This window comes from Neopsephotus bourkii, unplaced genomic scaffold, assembly GCF_033783945.1.
Source record: "Neopsephotus bourkii isolate Nb327-2 ecotype Australia unplaced genomic scaffold, CSIRO-AGI_Nbou_v1 NB_593, whole genome shotgun sequence".
Lineage (NCBI taxonomy): Eukaryota > Metazoa > Chordata > Aves > Psittaciformes > Psittacidae > Neopsephotus > Neopsephotus bourkii.
The window spans coordinates 2,735,669-2,762,647 of NW_026901094.1; the positions used below are offsets into that span (position 1 = coordinate 2,735,669).

At 40.7% G+C, this 26,979-nt stretch overlaps 2 protein-coding genes across 6 annotated transcripts in view; both read left to right on the plus strand.

Annotated features, from left to right (window-relative positions):
* Nucleotides 1–89: 89 nt before the first annotated feature.
* TMEM52 (transmembrane protein 52) lies at nucleotides 90–3,832 on the plus strand. Its single transcript, XM_061351700.1, has 4 exons — nucleotides 90–120; nucleotides 964–1,008; nucleotides 2,365–2,534; nucleotides 3,176–3,832. Exons 2-4 carry the CDS (start codon nucleotides 977–979, stop codon nucleotides 3,535–3,537), a joined length of 564 nt encoding a protein of 187 aa, XP_061207684.1. The 5' UTR covers nucleotides 90–120; nucleotides 964–976; the 3' UTR covers nucleotides 3,538–3,832.
* A 15,520-nt stretch (nucleotides 3,833–19,352) lies between these two features.
* The window catches only part of GNB1 (G protein subunit beta 1), a 42,083-nt gene continuing 34,456 nt past the window's right edge, over nucleotides 19,353–26,979 (plus strand). For 3 of the 5 annotated variants that reach the window (XM_061351704.1, XM_061351701.1, XM_061351705.1), the window contains exon 1: nucleotides 20,016–20,262. The gene's annotated coding sequence lies outside the window, so the exon portion shown is untranslated. Of the gene's footprint in view, nucleotides 19,490–20,015; nucleotides 20,263–26,979 lie in introns of those variants that run through there. The other 2 variants (XM_061351702.1, XM_061351703.1) reach the window with 2 other exon arrangements.

The following is a 26,979-nucleotide window of genomic DNA, read 5'->3' on the forward strand; positions in this document are numbered from 1 at the left end:
GCTGCGGAGTCCGAGACCCGTAAACGAGGCGCTTTTCGCCCGGCCGCCTGCTCAGCTGGTTGGGTTTTCCATTTGCCAGGCGTTGCTCTGTCCTGAGAGTGACTGCGAGAGCTCTGGTCGGTGAGTAAAGTTTTCTAATGTCTGTCATGTCACCAAACTGTTCCCTTCATGACGGAGTGCCAGATTAGAGCTGACTGACGGCCGTCCCTCACTGCTGCTTTTTCCCTAAGATTGTCAAATTTACAAATCTGGCTTGGCTGCCCTTGCTCTGTACCTAAGGTGAACGATCCTCTCTTTTAATATGACGTCGAGGTGTCATCTGCCAAAAAGCGAATGTACAGATCTTCTTGGGCAGATACCCTCTTGTGCAGATCTCTTCTGTGCCAAGGGACTCAGTTGCCTGAAACCTGTAGCATTCAATGCAGCAAGGTAGAGACCTGGGCTACTGTTGGGGCAGCCACACTTCTGAAATTGCATAGAAGCTAATCTCCTTTTCTTGTACTGTAAGTAGATCTGATCCCCACATTTCTGGCTGTATTTGAGCTAGAAAAAGTAATCTGAAAGTAACTGTGGGGAGCAGGCAGTTGTCTTAGGCTGGCATGTTCAGGCTGGCCTATGGCTATTATGTACCTTGTCTCAGTGAACTTTAAATAACTTGAATTTGGTTTTGGAGATGCCAGCATTTGTAATTCTCTCTCCTAAGCAACAGCAAAGTAACACTTTGTAAAAACATTTATCGACTCAGAAGCCAACTTTTACAATGGGATTATTTGCATGTCCTCAGCTGGAGTAGTTTTACAACTATTAAGAACAGTCCTCTGAGAGGAAGTCTAAAGGGTTTTGTCCCATGCTGTCGGATTCCTTTCCCTTTTTCACCTCAGAAATCATGTGATATTTATTCCCTGTTATAAATTTGCTGTTTGTAGATATTTAAATCAGTGAATCACCTGTATTCTTTCACAGATGCCCTCAGAACATGTCTAATTGGACCAGTCTGTGGTACATCTGGTAAGTTTACTGTTAGTCTTACGAACCCCAGATAGTTTGAAAGTTCTGATGCAATGGAAATGCTCTGCTCTTGAGCAGGCGGGAGGAAAGGGCTTCTCCTCAGTGTTGTGAAAGCTGCCAGTGGAATATATTGCAGATGAGCCCACAAGGGAGATAAGGTGTCAGGCGAGTACAGCATTCATCCAAGGAGATGTCATCTGCCCTTTCTGGGTACTGCTTCACTGACAGTCCTATTTGTCCTGTTGAACCAGAGAGCTCGGCAGAGCACTCAGCACTGTGGCCTCGTGCGCTTTCCATGGCTATCTCTGTCTCACGGGACAAGAGGTTGTTCACTGGTTGTTCACTCCAGCCCTTACAAACCTTGTAAATGGGTAAACTTTTGGCATGAGTGATTCATCTCCTGCCTAAGACAGGCATTCTAGCTACCAAAAAACTTTAACATTGTTTTTATAGTTTGCATCTGCCAGTGTGTTAACGTTTCTTATGCGTAAGTACTACCTTTGGTTTGGAAAAAAGAACAGAACACTACCAAGACCATTTCTACACATATTTAGGGTGGAATATAACTCTTAACAAGGAATTCAGGAACACGGTGTCATGGTTTAAACTCAGACAGTAACTCAGACTTAATTTGAAAACACAGCACTGCACCAACTACTAAGGAGAAAATAACTGTTACAGCTGAACCCAGGACACATGGTCTGTCACACAGTAATTCTTGTCAAGCCATTTCAACTTTGTCCTTGGGCCTGCTTCTTTACAGCACTGTGAAGCAGTTCTTACTACCTCGCCTTCTCATGACACATCTCACTGCTCAGCTGGCTCATGAGAGAGTGGATTCATTTGAGAAATTGAGGAGTGGGTAGGTTGAGTTTCAATTGAGAAACTGAAACACCAGCACCTTGACCTGCATTTATTACTAATTGTTAAACTTTGTGAAACAATAGGTGGAGAGAAAATTGTATTTTCAAGACATACTGCAAAATCTGATTTCTGTGCTCAATTATTAATACAGATCCTAGACTTATACAATCTTGTACTGGCATTTCCCTCCAAGTACATACCATTCTTAGAGTTGAAAGCGGAGCCATTCTCACATACAAGTTGAAAATACAGCCTAAGATAATTAACGTTACTGCACCTGTGAGTCAGAAGGGATTGTACTGTTGGCCACAGCAGTACTTCAACTTGTGATTAAGCGTTTGTGATCCAACTTCCCGATCCAGGATCCAGAACCCATTCAGAACTACACCTAGGAGGTTTGGCCTTTCACCCATTTAGAGAGAAATTGTATTTAGTTCTGAAAGAAGTAGAATACAAGCAATGAAGTTTTGGTGTTCTCCCTCCTTCTCTAAGGTTAATCTTGCTGCCTCTGTTCCTGCTTCTGCTCTGTGGGATCACAGCGAGCTGCATCAAGTTCTGCTGCCGAAAGAAGAGGCTGCCAGTGGAAACCTTCTCTAGGCACCCTTATGATTTAACAGTTATTGCTATTGACAGTGACAGCACTGCCCACAGCACAGTGACCTGTAAGTATGTGCTGGAAGTATCTGCTGGGATTCAGCAGTGCTTTGCTATTGAACATGTGCCTGGAATTCTATGTCCAGTCCTTGGGATAAGGGGGACTTTCTGATGTACTCCCCAAACAACTTTCAGCCCCAAAGGATGGGCAGGAGAGATAAAGGGGGATCATGAGGGCACCACAGTGAGTGGGTGCAGAAGACAAGCAGAATTTAACTTGTCCATGGTGAGTTAACCACTTACTTGTTGTCTCCCACATCTGTTCTTATTGACATTCCCTCAGTTTTTTAACTTTTCTGCCCCTCTCTGTTTCCAACTATTCCAGCCGCAGTTATCTAATGTCAGGAGTTGTGAGGAGTTGTTCACAGTTGTTCATGTATGAATCCTCTGTTACAACATACATGTACTGTGTCAAGTATTTCACAGTCATTACTGGATGTTGATATGCAGGGATATTTTTAATTTTGACTGCTTTCTTTTGGAGAATGTACAATTCCATCATAGGTAATTTTATATACTGATAACTTTTAGTATATAGTGCATGACACCACAAAAATGAATCCATAATTTCTTGGAGAAAAGCAGGATTAGCCCTTTATATATCATGAAGATGTTTAATGTCTGGGTTTTTTCATTCCCTTTTTCACAGCATACAGCTCATGGCAGTACCCTTTAAGTGCCCCTATTCCTTCGGTATTTGTGGATACGGATAAGAACACTGTGTCCCTTCCAGCTTACAGTCTCTATGCAATGGAGTTGCCACCTTCTTATGATGAAGCTGTCCAAATGGGTAAACAACACATTGAAGTACCACGGATAATCCAGAAATGCAATGACATCCCTGGACAGGTGACATCTGATGGGATCAATCCCATCCAGTATTCACCTGATACAAGCAACAGATATCCAGCAACACAGGCAAATTCAGGAAATTCAGAAGATGCAACACAAGAACAGCTGCAGCTCTGTGACTCGTTTCAGATGGGGAGTAAAGGAAGGGAAGGAGAGTAAAAGTTAAAGAAGACATTAAGAGTTTGGTTTTCCAAGTAGGTTATGATGGAAAGATACTTCCTTTCACGCCCTTGTAATGATCTGTCAGATAAAAGAAATGTTTTCTGTGACTGCTATTATCTCCTGGTAAAGCTCCTTCAAGGATATGAAATGAAGTAAAAGGGCAGCAGTTTAAAAATGCCTATAAAAGTGGGACAGAGTAAAAGGGCAGCAGTTTAAAAATGCCTGTAAAAGTGGGACATGAATTGCTTGTTCACATTCTGATAAAAATAATAAAAATATTCCTTGTGTCCAGGCATACGGCAATAAAAAAAGAGAGGGGAATTTTGCCATCTCGGGAACACACACGAAGAGTCAGAACAGTACAAACAGCAAGGTGTTGTTCCAGAACTGAAGCTTCCCAGACTGGAGTGGAAAGGGGAACCCTAGCAAGTTACACTGAATAGCCTCTGTAGTTTCTCTTCTTTTGAGAACATTAACTGCCCAGAAAATGGCTGGAGTGCAAATTGCTGCATAATGGCCCGTGCTCCTTAAACTGCAGGACAAACAAGGACAGGAAAGCCTGTGGAGGGAAATGTATTGTGCTATGTTTCACAGCTAGACACAAGGAATGAGGCAGATGAGAAAAGATACTTTCTTTGTCAGTCATGAAACCGAAAGGGATTGTTTTTGAGGTTTTTTAAATCTTTAAACTTGCATTTTCAAGGCCAGCTGGCTTGTGGGCTGGACCCTTTTGCTACTTAGTTTTGTCAGTTAAAGTACAAATTAGTCTCAAAGAGACACTTTCACACATGGTTAAGCATTACTAATGTGTTTCAAATTTTCATCAAATATTTCAAAGATGGCTTTATACCTTATTATCTGCTCAGGTGTCAGGGTCACAGTCAGTAAAGATAAGAAGAAATTAAAAGATTCCTGACAGCTGTGCCACCTAGCATTGCGTTATAACTACAAAATGCCATAGTACATTCTGGGCAATAGTCCAAAGAAATTACTCTTTAGAGGTGATTCTTTGTGAAGTACTGACAGCAAGGATAACTGCTATGCATCATGTTAAAACTGGGAGCTTGGAGCTGATTACAGTGATCTCAGCCCAAGCAATAATATGGGCTATGAGAGGTCTTTTTTTTTTTTTTTTTCAAAATGACAGCTCTTTTCCTTTTCTTGCCCCCTCCAGTATTCCATACAGTATGAATTTTGTCCACTCCTGAGTAGAGATTTTCTTTGAATCCACTTTAGCAAGGTGCTAGTTTGTCTACCTTTAAAAACACATGCAATCTGAAGACAACAATGGTTCATTGCTGCGGGATATGAGCAGGAAAGAAACTGTTAGGTCAGAGTTAATGTTGACTGACCTTCTACTAAGTAGATATGACTGATAGTCTTAATTTTTGCTGAAGTTGCTTTGGTAGCTATGGAAAGGGTCTGCCTCCTGCAAATATTTACATGTCTGCCATTAATAAGTAGTAGAAGTGGTGGATACAAAGTCTTGCACAGCTGTTCTGTGGCAAGCATTACTGCAAGAACTACCCTGGAAATGAGCCCTAATGATGTAAAAATTAAGATCTCTGCCAGCCAACAGGACTGACACTAGAATCTCTGCTACACATTCATGGTGTGTGAGCTGCTCATGAGTCCATCTCTCAACACAGAGAAGTGTTGGTTCTGTGTTTAACTTGCATATAGTTTACTGTGAGGGTTGCAGGGAGAGGCTGGTTTAACTAACCTGCTTCTGTCTTGTCTGTCTTTCTTAATTATACTTCTCCTGTTCTGTCCTTTGCCTTCCTTTTCTGTGTCAAGATGGAGACCAGGCATAACCTAGTGTACTTGGATGTCTCTAACTGGAAAAGCAATATATACCCAGTCCTGGGTGTCTCTGAGTCACAAATATAGCAGATGTATTTTTATTTATAGAACTTTTGCATCAGGCCAGCACTCAGAAACAAATCCTATGCCTTTTGAAGAAGAAATATCTGTTGGAGCGGAATGGCCAAGTGCTCACTCACTAATAGAAACAGGAATATAAAACAAGGCAAATGAAAAAACAGTGACTGTCACAGGAGGACAGGCCTTCACTTTCCTTTATATTATGCTTATATGACCACTGGGAACTGCTTTGTAACCAACTAGCTATCAGTGCTGCAAAGAGCTGAGTGTGCTTCTAAGGCTTGGGTTTGCTCAGTTCTCCAGAGATACTCAAGGACTGAGCTTGCTTGAGGAGGATGGGAGAATAATCACATCAGTTTGACTTCTCTTTCCTTCATGCTTTTGCTTACACAGTAACACTGAAGGAAGTGAGTTTGTGTGTGCGTATGTAAGAAGCAAGTGTCATTTGACACAGCATAGTGAATGAAGCACTTAGTTTTTTCCCTGGCTTCTTAGGAAGAAGGGCTTAATCTGGTGGGTTTTTCTAACACCTAAGGAAAAGCCTTTTGTCTTGTCCAGGCTCTTGCCTTGTAACATGGTACATTAATTTAAACACAAACTACTTGTTAACATAAACTCCTGACCTAATCAGCCTGCAGGAACAGAGAATTTTCTTTGCATGTCAAAAGCAGTTCAGTTGGCTCCTCAATAGTGATGTCTCAGCCCTTTATTACAATTGACTGGCTCCTCACAGACAGCTGGTAAGCAAAGCTGTCCCCAGGCCTTTGCCTTTGAGGAAGCAGATTCCACCCACAACTGTTCATTATTTACAACTCCATTTAACAGGTTTCTTCAGCTCAACAGCATTGCAGAAGTTATCATGACTAGGGGATTTACAGATTCCATTTAAACTCCTGCAGCAAAGAAAGAGCTCTCTTCCCAACTTGAGAACAGTTTCTATCTGTGTAGTAAATCCAGTTCGTCGATTAGAATCATTAGTTACATGTGGGAACACAGTGAGAGAAAATGAGCCTTTAATGAACTAATGTCAGATAAAAGAATTAAAAGGGCCATCTCCTGAATGCTGGTCTAGACAACACCTTGAAAGTGCTCTCACATGCCTTACAAAGCACTAAATAGGGGGCAGTGGAATGTAAAAGAGTGTCTGTTGGTCACTCTGGGTCATTTCTGTTTGACTGGGTAAGTTGGAGAAAGACTTTCTTGTTAATATCTATAAAAATAAGCTTAGTAACCAGCTTTTACTCAATATGTATTTTTGCAATACGATGGAAAAGGACACTATGAGCTCCTAACCCTATTGTATGGTTAGAATAAACTTGTTTGCTTTCACTGATGTTTTAAAGGTCAGTAAGCAAATCCAAAAATGTGGCATGGAGACTGATGCTCTGTCTTCATTCTTACTGCTGTTTTGCATTAAAGTTTCTCTCTTGACTTTTGCTTTGTGTTCTGCAAAGCTTTGTTTACTTCTGGTGTGGGATCTGGCTTTGTAGTCCTAGAAAACTTGCTTTGTTGTTGATGCTCTTACTGAGGCTCAAAGAGTAAGTGGGATACTTTCAAAATGTAGACATTGTGTTCCTTTGTATTTATTCTACTGAGCATGTACAAGGGAAAGAACTACTCTTAAAATGTATTTGTTCTTACTGGATATTGTGATTTGAATTTGCTCATTTGGCACTGCTCAGTATACAATTTTTCTTCTCTCATTTATCCAAAATGATCATTTTTCCAGTTATTTTCTGTTGTTATCCTCTGGCTGTGTGAAACAGCTTATGATGGGTAGATGTACTGCTGGAAAAGTTGGTGCATACCTCACTGTTGGCAGCTTGCAGTCTTGCCTCTCCTCACACACACATGCACTCATTATGAGTACTTCTGCTCAAAAGGCAAATGCAGACTTGGAAGTAAATTGCCTCAATAGTTCAAAGGCTTTGTAGCCCAGAGCAAATTATGCCTTGGCTCTGTCATGAAATTCAGGTTGCAAATCTTTTTATAGCCAAGCTCATTAACAATCTAAGTAAAGTGGTACATCTATAATGGCTTTTATAATCGATGCATTATAATTTTGGGGGAGTATTAAGTGGTAAACCCGAAGCATCCAGACTGGAGCATCAATAAGGGTCTGGACACAGCAAAAGAAAAAAAACATTTCTTTTTCTGCCTTGTGGCTGCCTTTGCGTTTCTGCCCCTGAATAGCTTAGAAGGAGGTTTGGGTTGTCTGCTGACTGCCGTTCGACTTTACCAGATGCAGTTTTTGAGGGAAAGGAATCGCTGCCATTGCCAGTCTGGTGCACGGGGTACTCAGGCATGTGTCAAAAAAAAAAAAAAAAAAAAAGGAGAATTTTATTTTCCTGTTTACTTCGAGAATAAAATAGCTCTCAGGGAATCACTTTCCAGATCCTTCCTCTCAGGTGTCTCCTGGCTCTGATTCTAATTATCTTTACCTGTTGCAACTATTTTTACTCAAGAGCCATTTACTAATTTTGCTGCAAAGAGCAAAGGTTCTTTCCTTTTCCCACAGCTAAAATTCAAACTCTGAGAGAAGCCTTTGAATTTTGTTCAGGGCAGACTATGAAACCAAAGTATCACAGAGGAATTGGGCTCTATAAAAATAAAGACAATAAATGTTTTATGAAATATTACATCCTAAGGTTAAATTCAGTACACACACACACACACACACACACACACACACACACACAAAAGCTTAGGTGCAAACCCACATCACTGGGAAAGCATTTTGTTCTGGTCAGTCAAAATTTAGAATACAAAATGCCAGAGCTCTTTTTATCTTACTGGGGGCGGGGGGGAAAGGAGGCTGTAGAAAAGAATGAACCACTTGCAAGCATTTCACATCTTTTTGGAATTACAAAGCTCACTTTGGGCACCTGGAGAAAGGAGAAAACAATTTTCTATTTCTAATCTAGAAATGGTTTAATCTGCATTAAAGTGATTAATTTTTACTCCTTTTTTTTTTTCCCCTCTGCATTTCCAAGTAGCTCGAAAGGGGGGAAAAAAAAGTAAGAGCCTGATGTTGTACATTGTTACTTCTCTTTCCATGCTAACAGTTTATGACACAAGCTACTTCATTCCCACATGTAAGGAAGTGTAGTCCTGAAGTATTGCCCTGGGAAACACAGCTCAGCTGCCTGCTCTGCCACAGACTTCCCAAATTACACTGGTCTGTAAAACAGGGACTGTCTTATCTTACAAAGACTTTTGAGGATGAATACACTGAGCGTGGGCTGCACTGTCACAATGAAACAGGTACAGTCAGAGCATGACGAACTTTGTGTGGACATGAAGCTCAGAAAAAAAAACCTCCCTGCTCCCTCCTTCTCTTAAAGAGGGAATCTGGAGAAGAAGCTTGGGCAAAAGTGTGAGTTTTAGGAATAGCCTCTGGACTTCAGGTGCCAAATCCAGCCTCTATTACAACATTCCTAACTAGAAGCAGCAGCTGGGGGGCAAGAAATTTAAAAGATAGGCCTCGGATCTGTGTGAGACACCTGATGAGATGATAGTAGGAGTCTTGTGACAGCAGTTTACTTTACAAGATTGCTGATGGGATCAAATGTCCTGAGAGATACCACCACAGATGTAAATGTGAAAAAGAATGCTACTTCTTTGTCACTTTGTACACGCACTTAATTCCCATAACTTCAATTTTTCCTCTGTTGAAACTCGGCCTTTGTTCTGTAATCTATAATCTTTTGGTCTAGTTCAGAAGTCTCTGCAGTCTGCTTTCCACCCTCTCCACACTTATCAGATCAGATGTGGCAAGAAGCCTTGCTCAGCTCCATGGGGCAAGAGATGCTATCCTTTTTAACCCTGAACCACTTGCCAAGTGGCTGCATCCCTTGTGAACAGGCAGTTGTTGGAGACACATCAGTGTTCCATGACTTAAGCTTCTACTTTCTATTTCGTTCTCGAAGTCGTTCTGCACTGCACATAAGGTCTCATCGGCTGTTTCTAAAGGGAAAAGAGCTGTGATTAGCTAACCAGAAGGCCGTAAAATAAATACACCACGTGTACCCGGAGAACTTGTCCCTCCACCTGTTATTCTAGCTAACAGAATATTCTGCTCTCATCCACGAGATGGCAGAATTGAGCCCCAGTGGCCTGTAGGTATGTCGGTTTTCAGACGCGGCGCTGGCAGGCAACGCATAGGTCGACTAAACTGTGAACTTGGAGGAGAGTTGTACACTTGTATTCTTTACTTTAAAACTGCACATTTAGAGTAGACTTTTTCATCTTCATAAAAGGCCCCTCGTATCTGCTATAAAACACTGAAACTCAACTGACTTGGGCCACATGGGGAGCGAGCAAGCTTGTTATTTTGTCACTGCAGTAACTCAAGAAAGCATCTGTGATAATGGGTAGGGCTAGCATTCAAATAGAACAGCTTGCTCAGGGCTTTGAGTTCTCCGAGGATGGAGATGCCACTGCCTTTCTGAGCAACCTGTTCTAGAGTCTGACCACACTTAGAGTAAAAGCAGTGTTCTGAATGTTTGAGTGGAATTTCCTGTAGTTTGGGCTGTTCCCACTGCTTCTCATCCTGTCAGCTGGTGCCCACTGAGAAAAGTCTGCTGTCTTCTTTCACCTTCCCATCAGGTACTTACACATATTGCTAAGTTCCGTCCTGAACCATCTCTTCTTGAGGCCACAGAATCCAAAAAGCTTGCTCATCCTTTCCTCATGTTAGATGCCTCAATCCCTTTATCTTCAAAGTATTTAATCTCATCTTTTGTCCAATTTGTCTAAGTTGCTCAGGAATTTTCACCTGAATTAAAGTGCAGTATTTCATATATTTCTCCTGAATGTGGGCCTAGGATAAACAGTTTCATAAAGCAGACCATGGGGAATATCACACAGGACGGATACTTAATCGTTCTATTTACCTCCTCATACTGTGCTGGCAGGCTGTAAGCTTTGTTGGTGCTACCTATGCACTGTTTCTTATTGAACTATGTAGACAAACACTGTATCATCTCAACAGGGAGAGTTCAACACAAACTTGTGATTATAGTGGGCAGCTCAGGATGCTGCTGATCTGTGTTCCAATGGTAAGAAAACTGGCAAAATGAAATCAAAGAGCAGAGGAGAGGGAGCAGATTCATCTGCATGAACCATTTAATCAGAAATGGATAAGCTGCTTGAAAGCAGGAGAAAAAAATGCAGTCTTCCTATTGCTTTGCATAGTGCTTTGGTGTGGAAGATGCTACATAAATACCACTCCTGTGGGAGATTGTGCTTTAGAAGTACAGGAAATTGCCTGGATTAAAAAAAGAACATAAGGAATAATGCTCTTTCAGTACAGAAAAGGAAGAGAGATTTCCTTTCCTTTCTCTAGTTTCTCTCATTGTCACTAGCAAGAGAAGCATAACTCATCAGAGCATGCCCTTGCCTCCCACAGGTTTTAATCGAAATTTCTCATTAACAACAACAACAAAAAAAAGCCTTTGATATTTTCTTCTAATATAGAAGATAATAAAAATATAAAATATAAATTTGCCCTAAATATTTTCTTCTGTGAATTGTGCCTGGTGATGCTCTAAAACCACCACTCAGTGGTATACTATACTAATAATACAGAAAAATCCAAAGTTTCTGATCAATTCCTACCTTTTTATTTCCTAACACATCCTAACATTTTGGGTATAAAAATTAATCCCCCAAATATCTAAGTTTTAATCCTTAATTGATGTGCAGTGTGCTAGGTAATACATGTTAACATTATAAAACAACAGACAAAAAATCGGGATAAGGATAATTTGAGCACCTGTGGGATAAGTTTGGTGACTTCTTCATCCATTTATGATTATAAAACTCCAAGTGTGTACATGTGTCTAATCAGTTGACAGTTCTGTTTTATGCAGCCCTTCTTATCTCTCTTTCTCAGGTCTGCTCCTTTCAGATGGCCATTTGGTGGTGCCTGTTTCTTTTGTCTGTTTGTGCAGCCACGTACCCATGCACCCAGGGCTTATTCAGGTGCCCAAAGCGACTGCTTCACAAGTCTGAAACAATATTCAGAGAAATGAAACTAACAAGAAAAAAAAAAAAAGGGTCCCTTTCTTATCAGTCTGGAGATGGGGTGGGGGATGGAGGAGGCAACCGCCATGTCCAAAATTAGTCAAACTGTTATTTATGAATTCACAGAACACATGCATCCCTAAGCACAGGTGTGGATGTAGAAGGGTCTTTCTTCAAACCCTGCATGTCTGCATTTCTAGTGATTCACATCTTAAGCTGTTGTTACATTGTCTTGAAGTCAGGGAAGGCTCCAGCATAAATCTCAGGCACAGGAAGTTCAGCTTCCTCTCCAGACTTCCTTCCTCCACCTCCTTATATGCAGAATAGCAGGGAACATATTTAAGCCTTGCCTGTGCTGAGTGAGGACTTAAGACTAAGTAGGGCATCTTGTGTTTTACCCAGTAACTTCAGCTGACATGTCCAAGATGGGCAGTGCACAAGACAGTGGTTCTTAATTTTGAGATTTAATCCCCAAATTATCCTGAACTGTTGAGTTGCATTTTGTAACTGCACACAAAGCTGTGTCCAGTCCCTAAAGCAAGTATTGTCAAAATGGGTCATAAAGATGACTTACTGGCATTCAATCCCACTTCTGCAGTGCATTAGGCAAAGCTCCTATTGATGACAGTGGGGAAGTTAGCCGTAATGTAAATCTGCTAAAATTGCAGAGTAAGAAAAACTATGGAAAACCAGATCTGGATCAAGTTAATGTCTAGGCTATTGCTACTTTTAATAAGCTAATTTCACTTCCTAGATTTTTATCTAGTCTTCAGAGTCCTTTAAAAGCAACTTGTTAGTTTCCAGGCTGAGGGCCAGTCAGTCCAGATGTCCAATTTGAGCCTCAAAACAACTTGAACTACATTTTAACTCAACTCTGGAAGTGCCTGTTAAGTACACTAGGGAGATGATGATGTTCAAAATGTGACACAATGTTGAAGACCTCTGAGCCTGCTCTGCAGGAACTGGCACTACTTTGTGATCCTTGCTCAGATTGCAGAAGTGATAGAGCCACAGTAGTGAAGCATGGCAATACACTGATGTAGCTTATAGTGCTTTCAGCTCAATAGGTAAATTCCAGGACCATCTCTGGGATATGTGGCTATGCTACTAGTGTTCCAGTGTATGGTGAATATATTTGCTACAAGAATGCATTCTTTCTATAACAAAACCAGCATGTGTGTATGGCTAAGCTTTACCAGGCATAGTTTAGTCCATCATCAACCTACCTCCAGAACAGAACATGCTATACTGAGGAAAAGAACAGCAGCAGCACCTGCTTCAGTACCCATCACCAGCGAAGATGGAATAGACACTATACAGCTGCAATACAGACAAGGGAAGACAGGCCTGCCCAGCTCATTGCTCATCATGGGATCTAGAGTACAGATACTCTGAGCAGTTTACTAGGAAGAGGACTGTCAGAGACCTATAGCCCTTTTAGCCCACAAGATTGAATATTTCTATTCCTAAGATTCCCCCTCATTTCCCTGCCATACATACGCTGGCAGAATTGAGTGTGTAGATCTGGTTTTAGCTGTAGTGCAGGCTGAGCAAGTGTATTACTGAAAACAAGCTAATGCAGTCCATACAGATAGAGAACACTGCCCTTGAATTGTATCTGACATCTTTCTGTGAGACGTGTTACTAAAAGGCAGCCTTCCACAAGGCTGGCAGAAAGTCAGAATCTGAAAGCATAAAGGGGGGTCACATCTGCCAAATGTCATTTCTTGCTTTGGGAAGCAGAGTGCTTAAAATCTATACCATGTCACCTGCTGATTCACACAGGAAAAGAGAATACAGAAAGAATCACTGAGTTTCAGTCACTTTCAGGTGCTAAAAGTAACAGATTAATAAATAATAAATAGGAGTATTATCAATAGCAAATGCGAAAGGGTGATGCTGTATCTAGATTTATATCTGCTGACTAGTGCATTTTAGTAAACCACAGAGTGCTTTTAGCTTTGACTCCAATGTTAATTTTGGCAGTGGAAAGAGGTTTTATTGAGTACTAAATTGTCATTCCTCTTTATTTGTATTACATTTGTCATGAGGATTAAAACCCCAATATAGAACTATGGAGAGATGCAAAAATTGAAATTATTAATCTGATCCTAAATAAATGAAACTCACACTTAAAATAGTGAGAAGTACATTCACTTCTCATATGGCCATGTTTTTCAAGGTTTGTTTTTTCTCCAAGGTGTTCTTTTTAAATCCCTTACAAGCTCAGTTATTGGTAGGTACATTATGATTGTAGCCAATAATCATTAGGACTGAAAATTTAAGCGAAAAGGTAGGAATATAGAGGAATGAAACTATTTGATAACTTTTTAAAACCATTAAATTCAAAGGAAACAAACTGCTGCTTTGGAGGTACTCTCCAGTAATCTAAGCTGTTTGAAATGCTGCAGTAAATTCACTTGTTTGAAATTGTCACCATACTTTTTTGTACTTTTTAAGGGCTGAATAGTATATTGATATGTCAGTCTTGCATAATGCTGAATCTTTTCCAGGAGGTTCTAAAACTTTTGGGAATCACTGAAGTTAGTGGAGAATTTTACCTACTTATAGCTAGGATCCATAACCTCAAAACAGGAGACATCAACAATTCTCTAGATTGTTCTGCTGCTTTTATATTACCAATGCAAATCCCTCCTGGTACCAGTGTGGGAGAAGTCACAAAAGATACCATGGTCTTTATGTTTTATTGGATTAGCATAATACACATCAGTAATATAGCAGCATAACTTGGCCTAAACGTACATAGGCAATATTACAGCTCTGTTGCTGAGCTTTTGTAGGTAAGAAAGTTGTCAGCATGTTGCTCACAGTATAATGTAAAACCCAGTTTCCAGCTGTTAGAATTCTCAAATAAAAATGTCATTAACCAAGCATCAAAACCCAACACAGTATAATCGGCTACAAATATAATTTATTATCAGTTTCAAAACTAGTTTGTTCAGTTAACTAAAAGTTAAAGGTTTTTGGACAACACTTGGGTTTTTTTAATATGTTTCCCTCCTCGTTTTGTGTTTGTTCATGGAGACCTGTTACCACTAGGTAAAGCAGACAGTTTATGTTACTTTGACTATCTACTTGCTAAACTAAACACACACACAACTAAACCCACACAACAGACTGGTGATTCTTAATTGCTTCTCTCACAACTTTCATCCCCAGCCATGTCATTTAACCATTTTGTATCTTCAGTTCTGAAGCTCTTAGGGCCACCTGAACAAGAGCCTACATCATCATAAAGTCTATGAAAAACCCCTACACACCTTATATAACATTCACAGAGATTTTTCTGGAGCTGCCTCTGAAATAATAAGATTAGCATGCATGTTTTATCCTTTGAGTTCTCTTCCACTGCAAGAACAGAGTGGTTGGGCTGAATTCAGTTGTCAGTTTTGCTTGATACGGATGACAGAAGTCTACCCTTTTTTCAGTCTATCCTTTCATCACCCTATTTTGCTCAGTTTCGGTATAATTTCCCAAATATTTACTTCTTAAGTACAGGATGTAACCATTACTGAATTGACTAATTTTATTACCTATTACAATTAAATTAATGACTACTCAAATTTCTAAGCATGCCTTATTCCTTTCCTGTATCACAAATAGGGTTTGTCTAACTACACATAGATTCTCAAAGGATGGTGGTACAAGCCCTCAACTCCAAGTATTTTTTTCTTTGTGAATGAGGTTTTTGTTTGCTGGATTCTGGAATCTGCAGCAGTGCTGAAGCTCTCCTTCAGCTGCAGCAATGAAATGAAGTAAGGCTCTTTGAAAGAACCAGTATTTCCAATGTTTGGTAGCAGCTTCACCAGGACATACAGCTGTGCCCTGCTTCCAAAACTGCCATGTCAAGGATGAAAGAATGTTCCACGGGAATCTGACATGTAGCTAGTTGAGCAAATCCTTGTATCTAGAGGTACTTTTTGCAGGCAAACTCCACTGCAGGTTGGATGTGTCCAACATCATGGAAACTTTAGTAGCTAGGCTGAATTCTCAATGTGGGTTCTGAATTCTCAGCATCTCCAAGGTACCAGTGGCTTTTCTGTTAGTTGCTCAGTAAGACAATGATCCCCTTGAGGAAAGTTCTTTTAAATGGGAAAATATTAGGCGTTAGGCTTTTGCATGATGTTGATTAAGCAGTTTGAGCAATTGAAGTGCTACTTTAAAGATTGCTAACTTAGAGAAAAACCTCCAGGTGTAACCTATAGGTTGTGTGCATGTGTGTGTGTATTTATACATACGTGTTCACATGTTGTAGAATCTGATTTTCAAGATTATTATAACAACACCTTTTCTTGCTATTATATCTGCAGAATAAGCTCCATACAGGAAAACTGAATTCCATTTATTTGCTTCTAAATATCTGTGCACTTGCTCCTTCAGTTCTACCTCAGCTCTGAATGACCTATACTCAGTACAAGGTGTGAGATTTTCAAAAGTATGTTAATACCTTATTTTATATTCTCCCCTGTTCCTAGCAATGTTTGTTGTGACTCAAGCTATGCAAAGCCAGATATGTTTGTTCCATGCCACATTCCATCATGCCCAAGTAGGGCAGCCTCTTTGCCAGGAGCACCAAAGGACTTTTAAAAGCCAAGCTATGGCTTGCCAACTTTAAAGGTACGGCAAAAAATGTGAACTAGTGACACACACTTGAACATGAAGGAAAAAGAGAACAAGATCTTATGCAATCCCCAGCACATGGAAAAGAGCTCAAATACAATTCTGATTGTAGGAAAAAGCACCAAATCCCTGTTCTGGCTTTCTCAATATGAGTTTGTATAAATAGAAGGAAAAAAAAAAAAAGAATGCTTGGTTTGGTAAGTGTGCAAACAGGCTTGGACCAACCTTAATATGTTTTTCAAGGTTCAAATTACTCCCAGCACAGAAGATCTGTTATTTTGTTGAATAAGTATACATATAGATTACAGAATTACATACTTGTATTGCACTGTAAGATTGTATCACAAACTATGATACAATCCTGCAGAGGTGAGACAAAGTTTAACAGATCTGATAGCCATGACACATATCAGAGAAGACCAGTTACCGTAGAAACATCGCAGGACTTTTGCTCACTGCAAGTGCGGCCCTGCTCTTAAACAAACTTGGCAGAAGGGGGAAGAAAAATGGCATTTTTGGTTCCCAAGATCCCTAAGCCTGTATTTCACAAATATTTTAAAGCCTCCATAGCCTTTATTTTTACCTGCTGATGGCAGTCACAGACATGTAACAGTGAAAATGGAGCCTGAAAGCTAGGAAGCAACTTTTGATGTGTATGCAACCATTGTCTCTGCTTAAGCAGATGCCTTATTAATCAGGATTTGGTAAAAATACAAAACAATGCATGGCATAATTGTTCCCCATTTGGAAAAGTTTCACAGTAATACTGAAGCAGGCATTTTTCATCCTACCAACCAATTTCTATGTATTCCACAAAAGCCTTGAACCAATAATTTTTCACAGCCTCACTACCAGTGTGCTGTAGTGGTGCTGTAACACACAGGATTTGAATGGCAAAGCAGCCTGCAAAAGCAGGTTTTCCAGAGGCACAGCAGGTATGACAGATTCCAGACATTTTGCCATTATGTTTGAAATAGCTGAAGAAACATGGCAACTCGTGAAATTGTCTTAAGATTCACCTAACTTGGTACGCTCTCTATAAAGAGGTTGGTAGCAACTGACTGAGAAGAAGGTCTAAGAAATTTTGCAACTGAGAACTATGGAGCAACCTGCATACATGAGAGGTTTTCTTTAGATCTAAAACAAGCTCCAGGAGAAAAATGTCTATTTTTTTCTTCAGCTGACCTAGCTCTAGGATATGTGGAAGCCTCACGTTTGAGAAGTTTGATTATTTAGTGGAATTGTGTGAGCTACATTTCCCATCTTTTTCAGGTATTTTTAACTTGCTTTGGCTGCACTAACTACTTCAAACTGGACTAACAACCCTAAGGATTTGGGTTTGTTAGTTACGTATATTAGGTCTTCAGCTATTAGCAGATATTTTCAGCTAATTTTTTAGTTACAAACTGTATTTTTGTAATATGCAGAAACAGATAAACTCATACATTGAATAAGTCAACTCATTTACGGTAATTTGCACTTCTTCCACTGAATACTGCAACCTAGGACAATTTATGTATCTATGCACGCACACACACACAAAGATTAAAAGTGAAAAATAAATTTTAAAAATAAAGATAATGCACACACAGTAGCTTCTAGCACAGGACTATGTGAAGACATCAGAATTAAGCACGGTGTTGTACACAGTTACATGACTCTTCTGACAGGCTTTATAATGCAGAAAACTGATTTGTCCAGTGAGGTTCTGAAAACAAAACTGAAAAGCTCCACCCGCCGCACGTGGAACAACTTCACGCTCTGCAAACAGCCTCTTCCAGTTTTCATAATTCCTCTTCACGCTAGCGCTATAACTATGTATCAATTTTTTCATTGGAGAATTAGATATAATTAACTCACTGGATCAGAAATGGAGCTACTGCAATGTTGTACTTTTACAAAAGAATAGGAGTGGTGAAAGCATTAGTCTGTTTTTAAGTGATTCTAATCAACATGTATGAACACATTTAGCTGGTCCAGTTTCCTTACCCAAAATCCATGGATTTTAAGATGTGGCAGAGTACAGACTTATGGAGAGAAATTCCCTTTAGCTCTTGTAAAACAGAGGTTGCATAAAAAATAGAATGTGAGAGATTCTGAGGAAAGGATAAGTTCTGAATGAGAGTATTTTGGGGGGGATGGAGGGAGAGTTTAGGTACTATAATTGTCCCACAACTAAAAGCACATAAGAGAATTATGAGGAAGAAAAGCAGTAGGTATTTTTATGATAAGGCATGTCCAGTGGGAAAAAAGCATGCATTGGTTTATTATGATATAGTTACTTTCTGTAATTAAGTTCTGATCTTGCAATATGGGAGTGCTGGTGTGAAGTGATGCCATCTTGGTAACACCGGTCCTGCCTGGCTTATGTGAGGCCCAGGGTGTGAAACAGAAATGGCATTTATATATTCCAATTTTTTAATGAGATTTTCTACTTTCTGCAGTCCGTTCCAGAGCCCTGAGGGGTGCTCACCCTGTGAAAACTTGAAAGGCAGATGTGGAGACTTTGGCCATGCGAGCGCCCTTACAAGCAACACTGGAGAATAAAAGAGTTGTAAGCCCAAAGGACCGCCGCTCGCCGAGCTCCTGAGGTAACGGCGGTTGTATGAAGGCATCTGTCCCTCGCTTGGGCTCGGCAGCTTTTTACATGAAGCCCTGCCTACCTCAGGGAGCGGTGGCTGCTGCTCCTCCGGGCTCTCCTCTCCGGGGAGCTCTGCTCAGACAGCGTCGCTGGTGAGGCGCTGTTTCGGGTCTGTCCTTTGTTCTCAGCAGCCTTTACACGGCTGCGGCCTGGGCGCGGCGGGCCAGAGTCGAAGCGAAACCCCCTTCCTGCGGCCGCCTTTGTCCGCCCTGGGGGCGGGACCGCCTCAGAGCGGGCAGCGGCGGGAAAGGGTCCGCGCTCCCCGCCCCTGACTAAAGGGCGTTGCCCGCCCGGGAGCGCGCGCCGGTCCGCGGGCCCCCTCGGTGCAAGGCGCGGGGCCTCCTGCGCTCGCCGTCGACGCCAGGGTGGGGCGGTGCCGGGGGCGGGGCGAGGAGCCGAGCCGGGGTTTCCCGGGCGGGTTGGAGGGGGTTTAACCGCGCCCAGGCTGCTGCCTCCCGATGGCAGCGGGGAGCTGAGCGGGCGTTTGGCGTGCGAGGAGGAGCCGGGACCCAGCGACACCCACCCCCCCGCGGCGCTTCCCTTCCGACGAGACCCCGCGGCTGGCGTTGCTGCTGCCGCTGCTGCCTCCCGGGACCAGCCGGGTAGAGCGCGGGCGGCTCCCGTCCTCTTCCGCCCCCCCTCTTCCTTCTCCTTCTCCGCTCCCACCCTTCCCCGCCCCAGTCCGGCGGGACGCGGGCAGGAGCCGCGGGCGACGGACGTACCGGCGCGGTTCATGAGCTGCGGCCGGAAGGGCAGGTAACCGTCTGAGGGGGCAGGAGGCGGCGGGTGGGGCGCCGGGACCCGTACCACAGCCTCAGCACCTTCCCGCTGTCGCCTTGCTCGCCAGGCTCCTGGCCCCACCCTGAGTCCATCTTCTCTCCGGCGGCGGCTCTGGCTCTTTATTTTTTCTCTCCCCTCCCCCGCTCTTCCTCTCCGCTGCCGCACTTCTCCTCCGTCCTCCCCCTTCCCCTCACGTCTTCCCCTTCCGCCGCTCCCTCGGCTCTCGCGGCGCCTGGGCACCGGGGTGCCCCACCCCCGCCTTCCCCGTTCCTCGGCGGTGCCCTCTTCTCTTCCTCGCCCACCCGTTCCTCACGGCCCCCGCACCAGGGAAGGGCGGGCTTCATGGTTTGTCCAATTCTTGGCATGGTGGGGTTGGAAATAGCCCCCCTCCCCGTTCTCCGCCACCTCCCCGGTGCTCCAGCCTCCCCTAAAAAAGAAGTGTGTTTGTAACTGGAGGAGGAGGGGAAAAAGGTGGGGGTGGGACTGGTTTTTTCTCTTGAAGGCTTTAGAGCGAAAAGGGAGGAGACCTTGGATCTTGCCGGGTTCCATTTTTAATTATAATCATTCTGTAGTGGTCTCTGTTAGAGGGTCTGAGGTGTTTTTTGGCACGCGTTGAGACAAAAGGCGAGTTTCCCAGGAGATCCAGCCGACAGAGGGAATAATTTGGAGAGATCCAAGAGCGAGCTATGGTGTTGTCTGCTGTAATGGTGGAAAACTGATTAAGAGGAGACGGGGGTGAGATAAACGGGGTAAGACTGCTTCCAGCAGCCCTGTCCCGGAGAGGGGCTTCTCAGGTCGGGCTCCTGCTGTGTGTGCTGTCGGCGGGAAGGGTGCAGGTGGTTTTGTTCTCCTTAAAATCCCAACCAAGGATGGATTTAAACCTCATATTTGTTGTTCTTCCGTATATCACGGTACTGCATATTTCTGTGTGCCCGTAGCAGCGATAACAAAGATCATGGATGGTGCTTGCTACAATAGAAAAATGGAGCTTTCTCCTCGGAAACGTTATTAAAAATGTTATTTCGATTCCCAGCTCGTTATTGAAAGGCTATTTTACTCTCTTTTTCCATACAGGGAATATTTAAGGTGTAGGATTTATAATTCTACAGCTTTGCAGGAAATGAAGAGGTATAAGGTCTTATATGTAAATATGATGGAAAATCTTGTCCAGAAGAAAATTGGAATAACTTAGATGTCATTATAAGACATCAATTATCATTCCTGGAGATGAATTGAAATTTTAACGAATGTGATATTTAATTATTTTCCAACAAAGTCGTGGTTTAGGCTTGTTGCTTTAAATAAGGCATCCTTTCTAGGATGCCGACTGCCACGTTATTATGTATTGTCTCCACAACAGAAAATAGGAGGAAAGGCTGTAAATGTAAGACTTCAGTGATTATTGAAATAGCTTTTGGGGACAGTTGGCTTAACTTGGAGAAGTGACTTAAGACTGAAAAATTAGGCGTTTTGCTGCTGTAAAATATCTGCACCTAATCGTGAGAGATTTGCCGCCTGTTCTAAGCTGATCTGCTTAAGGCAAGGACAAGACAAAATTCTGTCGATGTGGATGTGAAATACATGTGAGAAAAGGAAGACTATACATTAATGCCTGAATTTGTTCTAAATGTCATATATCAGGGTTTATTTTTTCCACTGTGGGCTTTAGGAGAGGATAAGGGGTGATAATACTGTAGTTGTTTTGGTGGCTGTAGATTAGCCAGGGTGTGTGTTTGATTTTCTTTTTCACTGTGAATGAATGGATCTTTCTGTGCCTGGGCCCAGTAGCTGCAACAAGATGGCGTTTGCAGCAAGGCAGCTCTCATTTTTCAACTCCTCCTCACCACAGCTTTGCCAAGCTAGTTCTTATTTCGTAATTGTATTTTACATTTACTTTCTCATTCTCTTTACTTTCTTCTTTTTTTGAGGGGTGAGGGAAGGAGGAGTGTTTGGAAGACTGCTGCAAGAAATCTGTTTTGTGGGGGTTTTTTGTGTTTTTTTGTTTGTTTGTTTGTTTGTTTTTAATTAATCAATTTTTGTGAGCTTCTCCAGATAGGAACTAGGTGGGAAGTATAAATAGTTTTATTGAAATGTTCATATAGGCTCTTAATGGTAAAGGGGTGACATGATTTTCTCTTTTACCTTACAGTGCCTGCTTAATACTGTCAAAACGTTCTTGGCTTTTATTAAGCCTCTTGCTGAAAAACTATTTTAAACCTAGAGCACAGGCATACAAAAACTGCTTGGTCTGTGTAGTGTTGCTGGTTCTCTATAGCCAGGTAATCCTCAGAGCCCCTGCAGACAGCTATCTTTCTGTAATACAGATGTCTTCCATCTGCTTCAGAATGTTAATAATTTGTGGAGGCTTTTAAAACTGCTTTTACCTGGAATTATTGTGATAGTCTAGGTAACTGTTTTTTCAATGGGAAAGAATGAGAGAGAGGTTTTGGGGATATCAAACCAGTTCTGTGCCTGTGAAGTACTGTGTTTTAAAATGACGTTACAAATGTCTAAAACCTTTTATGTGTGTTTTTTAGTATCTCGAGAAAAATGAACTTTCAGTTTGTAAATTTCATGACATTTCACTATTACTCCAAACTTCTTAACTTTGGTAGCCTAAATAGAATAGCTTGGATAATACTTGATGTACTAGACTCAGGATTAAGATAATATATTTGCCAGCCAGAAAAATAAGAAATGCTTATTATGTCTTATGTATTAGGATGACCCCCAAACCTTTGGTAATATCAACCTTTTTAGTACTTTTTATATGTGACTTAATGTATAATCGACTGATTGTTATTCTATAGTAATGGCCCAGCTGTAGTTCATACAGAAGGAAGTGGGGTACCAGAACAGCCGATTTGCTTGTGTTGGGTTTTGGTTTTAATTATTTTTTTTTAAAGCTGAAATTAGCTGAATGCATCTTACTTCTGTTATGTCAAAAGCAATTTTTTAATTGAGAATACTCGTCCAATAAACTATTAGTTCCACTTGAGGGTGCTTTTAATGAGCTTCTAAACTTGAAACTAGTTGTACAGGTTTTTTGGTAATACTGCTTTGGCCTGTCAGCACAGGATCAGGAAGAAGCACGGTGGAGAGGGGTTCCTTATTCAGTAAGATAAATAGGAGCTGCAAGGACTAAACAAGGATAAATGCAAAGTCAGTGCGTAGCAAGCATCCTACCATGAAATCTTCAGCAACATGTAAAGGTAGAATTCTACAGTAAGTATTAGCAGAATGTCCATATCTCATGCATATCTGAAAATGTTGTATTTGGACTTAATGAGAATTCTTTTTGTGTAAGTAACCAGTAAAGTTTTGTATTATTAGGAAGTACATAGAATTCTGTGTAGCATTATTCTTAATATAATTCAAGAATAAATGCTTTACAGTTGTTAAAAATTTTAAACCTAGAACAATTAAGCTAGTAGAATAAGAAAGCTCTTCAATTAAAGGACTTACTTTCAGATTTCTTTTAAAATTAGAGGTGAAATACCTGTTTGGTCTTTGTTGGGTTGTTTGGACTTCGTAGGTCTTAAGCAAGACCTTCCTGGCTACAGTGTGTAAACTTTTGGGTGCTTTGGGGGCTTGGATTTGGTCATGTGGAAAACAACTATAACTGTTTCTTCTCACATAGTTACTTAGTTAGAATTTTCCAATCAGTGTGAAACCAGGCCAATTCATGTGGAACTAGTGGCTTTTGCAGGTTTTTAGGGTGCTTAATGCTGTACCTAGGAATGTGAAGGAAGTATTAAATTCAGCTGGTTTAGTAGTGATTGCAATAAAAAATTGGGATGGCTTGCCTTCTGTGCAACCAGCAGATTTGTCTTCTGTATGTCAAGCTCATGTCACTGAATTGGATTAAATTCTTACCGTCCATGGATTTTGGCTCTCAGCATTAGTGGATTGGTAATTGATATCCTCAATTTTAATATCCAGTTTTAGCCATATGGCATACCGTATTGTTTCAAGAATGGCATTTAGTGCTAATTTGTTACTAGCAAGTTGAAATGACAAATCATGCATTTAAGTGGTTAAATTACGCTTAAGTGAGTTGTCTTTGAAGGCTTTGATGCCTATGTTCATGCCAGTATTGGGAGTATTTTTTATTGTTTATTTGGGGGGATGGGGGGAACCTGTAACCTTGAAAGCAACTAGCTTGTTTTAATGAAATGTTTAAGCACGTGGCTGAAGATAAAGTGGAATTTTTAAGAGAGGCTCTTCATTGCTCCAAATGAAGACTAAAAATGAAAAGAATACATATTCTATCCAAAATGTGGTGGTATTTTTTTTTTTTCTTTTTCTGCCCACTGGTAATGTTGGAATTAGTATTAGCCATGGTCATGATTAAAAGCAAAAACACCCCAAGCCCCTTACTTTCTATTTAACATAGTATATCAAGTTGTTATTTCTTCACAGGGTGTCTAGTATACTGGGGATTTTCTATGCATGGATTTGTTTTTTACCAAACAGAAATGTAGGCAGAATCCATAGATACTTGAGCCAACTGGTAGTTCAGCAGAATGTTAAGAGGTTTTTAAAAGCTTTGAGCTGGCTATGAACACTATCTTTACTTTAGATGCCAAAATCATCAATGTAAATTACTGTGGAAGGCTTCCTAGTACAGGAATATGGACACTTCAAAATAGATTTTGAAGCAGAAGACTGCATTTTTATTAAAGCACTACTAGGAAACTTCTCAGTAGAAAGAAAGGAGATGGTTAGCCTTTGAGTAAAAACGCACATTTAAAAGTGGTTTTGGGAACATAAAGATCAGATGTTCTTGGCCTGTTTGTTTTTGTTTGATTGGGGTTTTTTATTTTTTATTTGTTTAATATTTTTTTTTTAATTGGCAACCTATACAATGTCCTTTACAATTAATATTTTAAGACTATATCAATTTGTATTAAATCCTAGTGTCTGTTGCATTTATTAGAGTGATATGAAATGTGTTATGATTTTTTTTTAAATATAATGAAACATTTCTGCTTGTCTGGAAGACTGTACTTGGAACCTTGAGTGTACTAGTTACGTGTGTGCACTGCTCAGTATCTTCAGACATCCAAGAGTCTTTCTTGAACCCGGCTACAGCTATGACGTGACAATATTCATGCATGCCATCTGGAAACAGCTAAGATAGCGTGATGCTTGCTATATATATCTTACACATGGTGTTACTGGGGATGCTGTAATTAGATGTCTACATGGTAGTTTGTGTAAGGAAAAAAAAATAATTTGGGGGCATCATGGGCGTGTAATTTGTGGGGACTCTTGGAAATCCCAACTTTAAATTCTGTCCAGGATTTTCACCAGTAGCCTGAACACTCAGTTGTTTGGTTATCAAAATTTTAAAGTGGTAGAAAATAAGGATCGTGTTCAAAATGTTATATGTTGTCCTGGTTATTGATATTCTAGTTCACTGGGGATGTGAGGGAATGATGAAACACAGGAACAAGTGTTTGAGAAAGCAGTTATGAAGGCAATACTTCAGTTACTTCATTAAAATACCTGGTTTTATTTATCAAATAGATTTTGTTTGATTGTCAAATCTCTGCAATTTTTCTGAAAGGCTTTATGTGTAAAGAAGAAATACTTTCTATGTGTTATAAGGATTAATTGACTTGTAACTAAATATTTTCTGTGTTCCTACAGTGGTTTAAGGGAGGTTTGCCTAAAATTTCTTTCCAGTTATGTTTATCATGTTTTTCTCAGATGAGAATATTTTTGATGTTGTCTTGAGAACTTCAGTAATGCCTGCCAGTGCTTCCAAAAAAGATACTGTTTGCAATTAGATTGATTAGATGATTTTTGTAGCTTTATGTAATGCAGTCCTATATTAAAAACTATGTAAAGATTTTTATGACTATTTTCAGCTCTGTCCTTCTCTCCCCTCCCCCTCCTCCCCCAGCAAAGAGAGCCACTTAAAAAAAAAAACCAAAAAAGCCACTAAAGCCAAAATGCTTCTCTGGAAACTCCTGCATGTTGTCTATCACAGTAGTTGTGAATATTTTAACAGTCCAGGTATCAGTGGTGATTTTGCTCATCTTACAAAATCCAACTGTATTGACTATGGGGGCACTAAATAAGAAATTTTACAAGGCTTTCTGTATGACTTTCAGAAAGACAAGCGCTTACAAAGTTGTCATCACTAACAGGAAGTCCATGCCTTACTGCTTGGTCTTTCTTCTGCTACAGTAGGCTCAATTGCACAGCTTGGTGCCAGTTGTTTTCTTTGTAAGAAAGAAAGAGTTTCTGCTTAACTGCTGCAGGTGAGCTGTTAATTCTATACATCTTTATTTTCTTACTGCTCTTCTGGCCTTCTTGCCTATCTTGGGCTAGATTTAGGGAACCATTTTAAAAGCCTCTTTGGTAACATGTGCTTTGTGTTTGTCCTGACATTTTAGGATTTATTGAAATCTGAAAATAAATAGAGGTCATCTAAAATTATTTGCAAACACATAAATTGAGAAGCTGAAAGGGTTTTGTTTTGGGGTCTTTTTATGAAATGTTGAAACAAATTTCTGGTGCTGCTCTGACAGAATTTCTAATTATGCACTACAAAATTGCAGTTTGACTTCCATGGAAACTGAAATGTATGTGCCTGGTATTAATGGTGTGTGCCTTACTGTAAGCACTTTCTCAGTGGGACATCCATGATAACACAAGGTATATTTAAGAGGCTTCTTTTGCTGAGGGTTACTGAGCAGGCTGTTGAGTTTAGAAAGGTTTTTGGAGATTAAATAGTATGCTTGTATCTGTCCAGATGTGCCTTGCAGGCTGCTGCCTGCGATGGTGTTGTCCTTTTGTAATTGATGTGGAGTGTGGTTTTCTTTTGTGATTAGAGAAATTGAACCATCCTGGTATATTCTGTTTTAAAATCAGAGCACTTTGTAGTGAGCTCAACTGTTTGGACTTTTGTAGTATTTGAGGGATTCACCAAAACAATTGAGGGACAGGAGGTGGGTCAAAGCTCCAAGGCTAAAAGCAGACAGAAGATGGTATGAGCATGCCTTTTTGTTGGTGCAGAGATCTGAAAAGTTATATTTGGCAGTGAAATTTGTGAGGCCAAGCAGGATTGTTCATGGCATAAACAATGTTGACTAGAATGCCCCAAACTTATTTCTTATTTTAATATGTGTGTAGTACCAGTATTTTCTAAGATCTCTGTGGTAAAAGCTAGTGCAGTAAGTCTGGGTTTTGCCATATATGTAGAGTCCTGTTCCATTTAGGTTTATTTAAACTATTGAGCTGATATATCTTGGTTAATAGCAAGTGGTTCAATATGTCAAACATCACAATGCTTGAATCTTAAAATAAATAGAAAAAAAAAAGAAACTTATGTTTCAGTGTATAAAATACCATAAGTTATAATTGCATAATACAAAACTTAGTATATGGTTTTTTTTTTCCAATAAATGAAATAACAGTGCTCAACAAAGCAGGCCTGTACATGCTTCAGGATG

Bases quoted from the DNA above. Each gene is read 5' to 3' on its own strand.
- TMEM52 (XM_061351700.1), top strand. From the start codon at position 977: ATGTCTAATTGGACCAGTCTGTGGTACATCTG. The intron at 1,009-2,364 runs GTAAGTTTACTG...TCCTTCTCTAAG, and splicing joins ACCAGTCTGTGGTACATCTG to GTTAATCTTGCTGCCTCTGT. The intron at 2,535-3,175 runs GTAAGTATGTGC...CCTTTTTCACAG, and splicing joins TGCCCACAGCACAGTGACCT to CATACAGCTCATGGCAGTAC.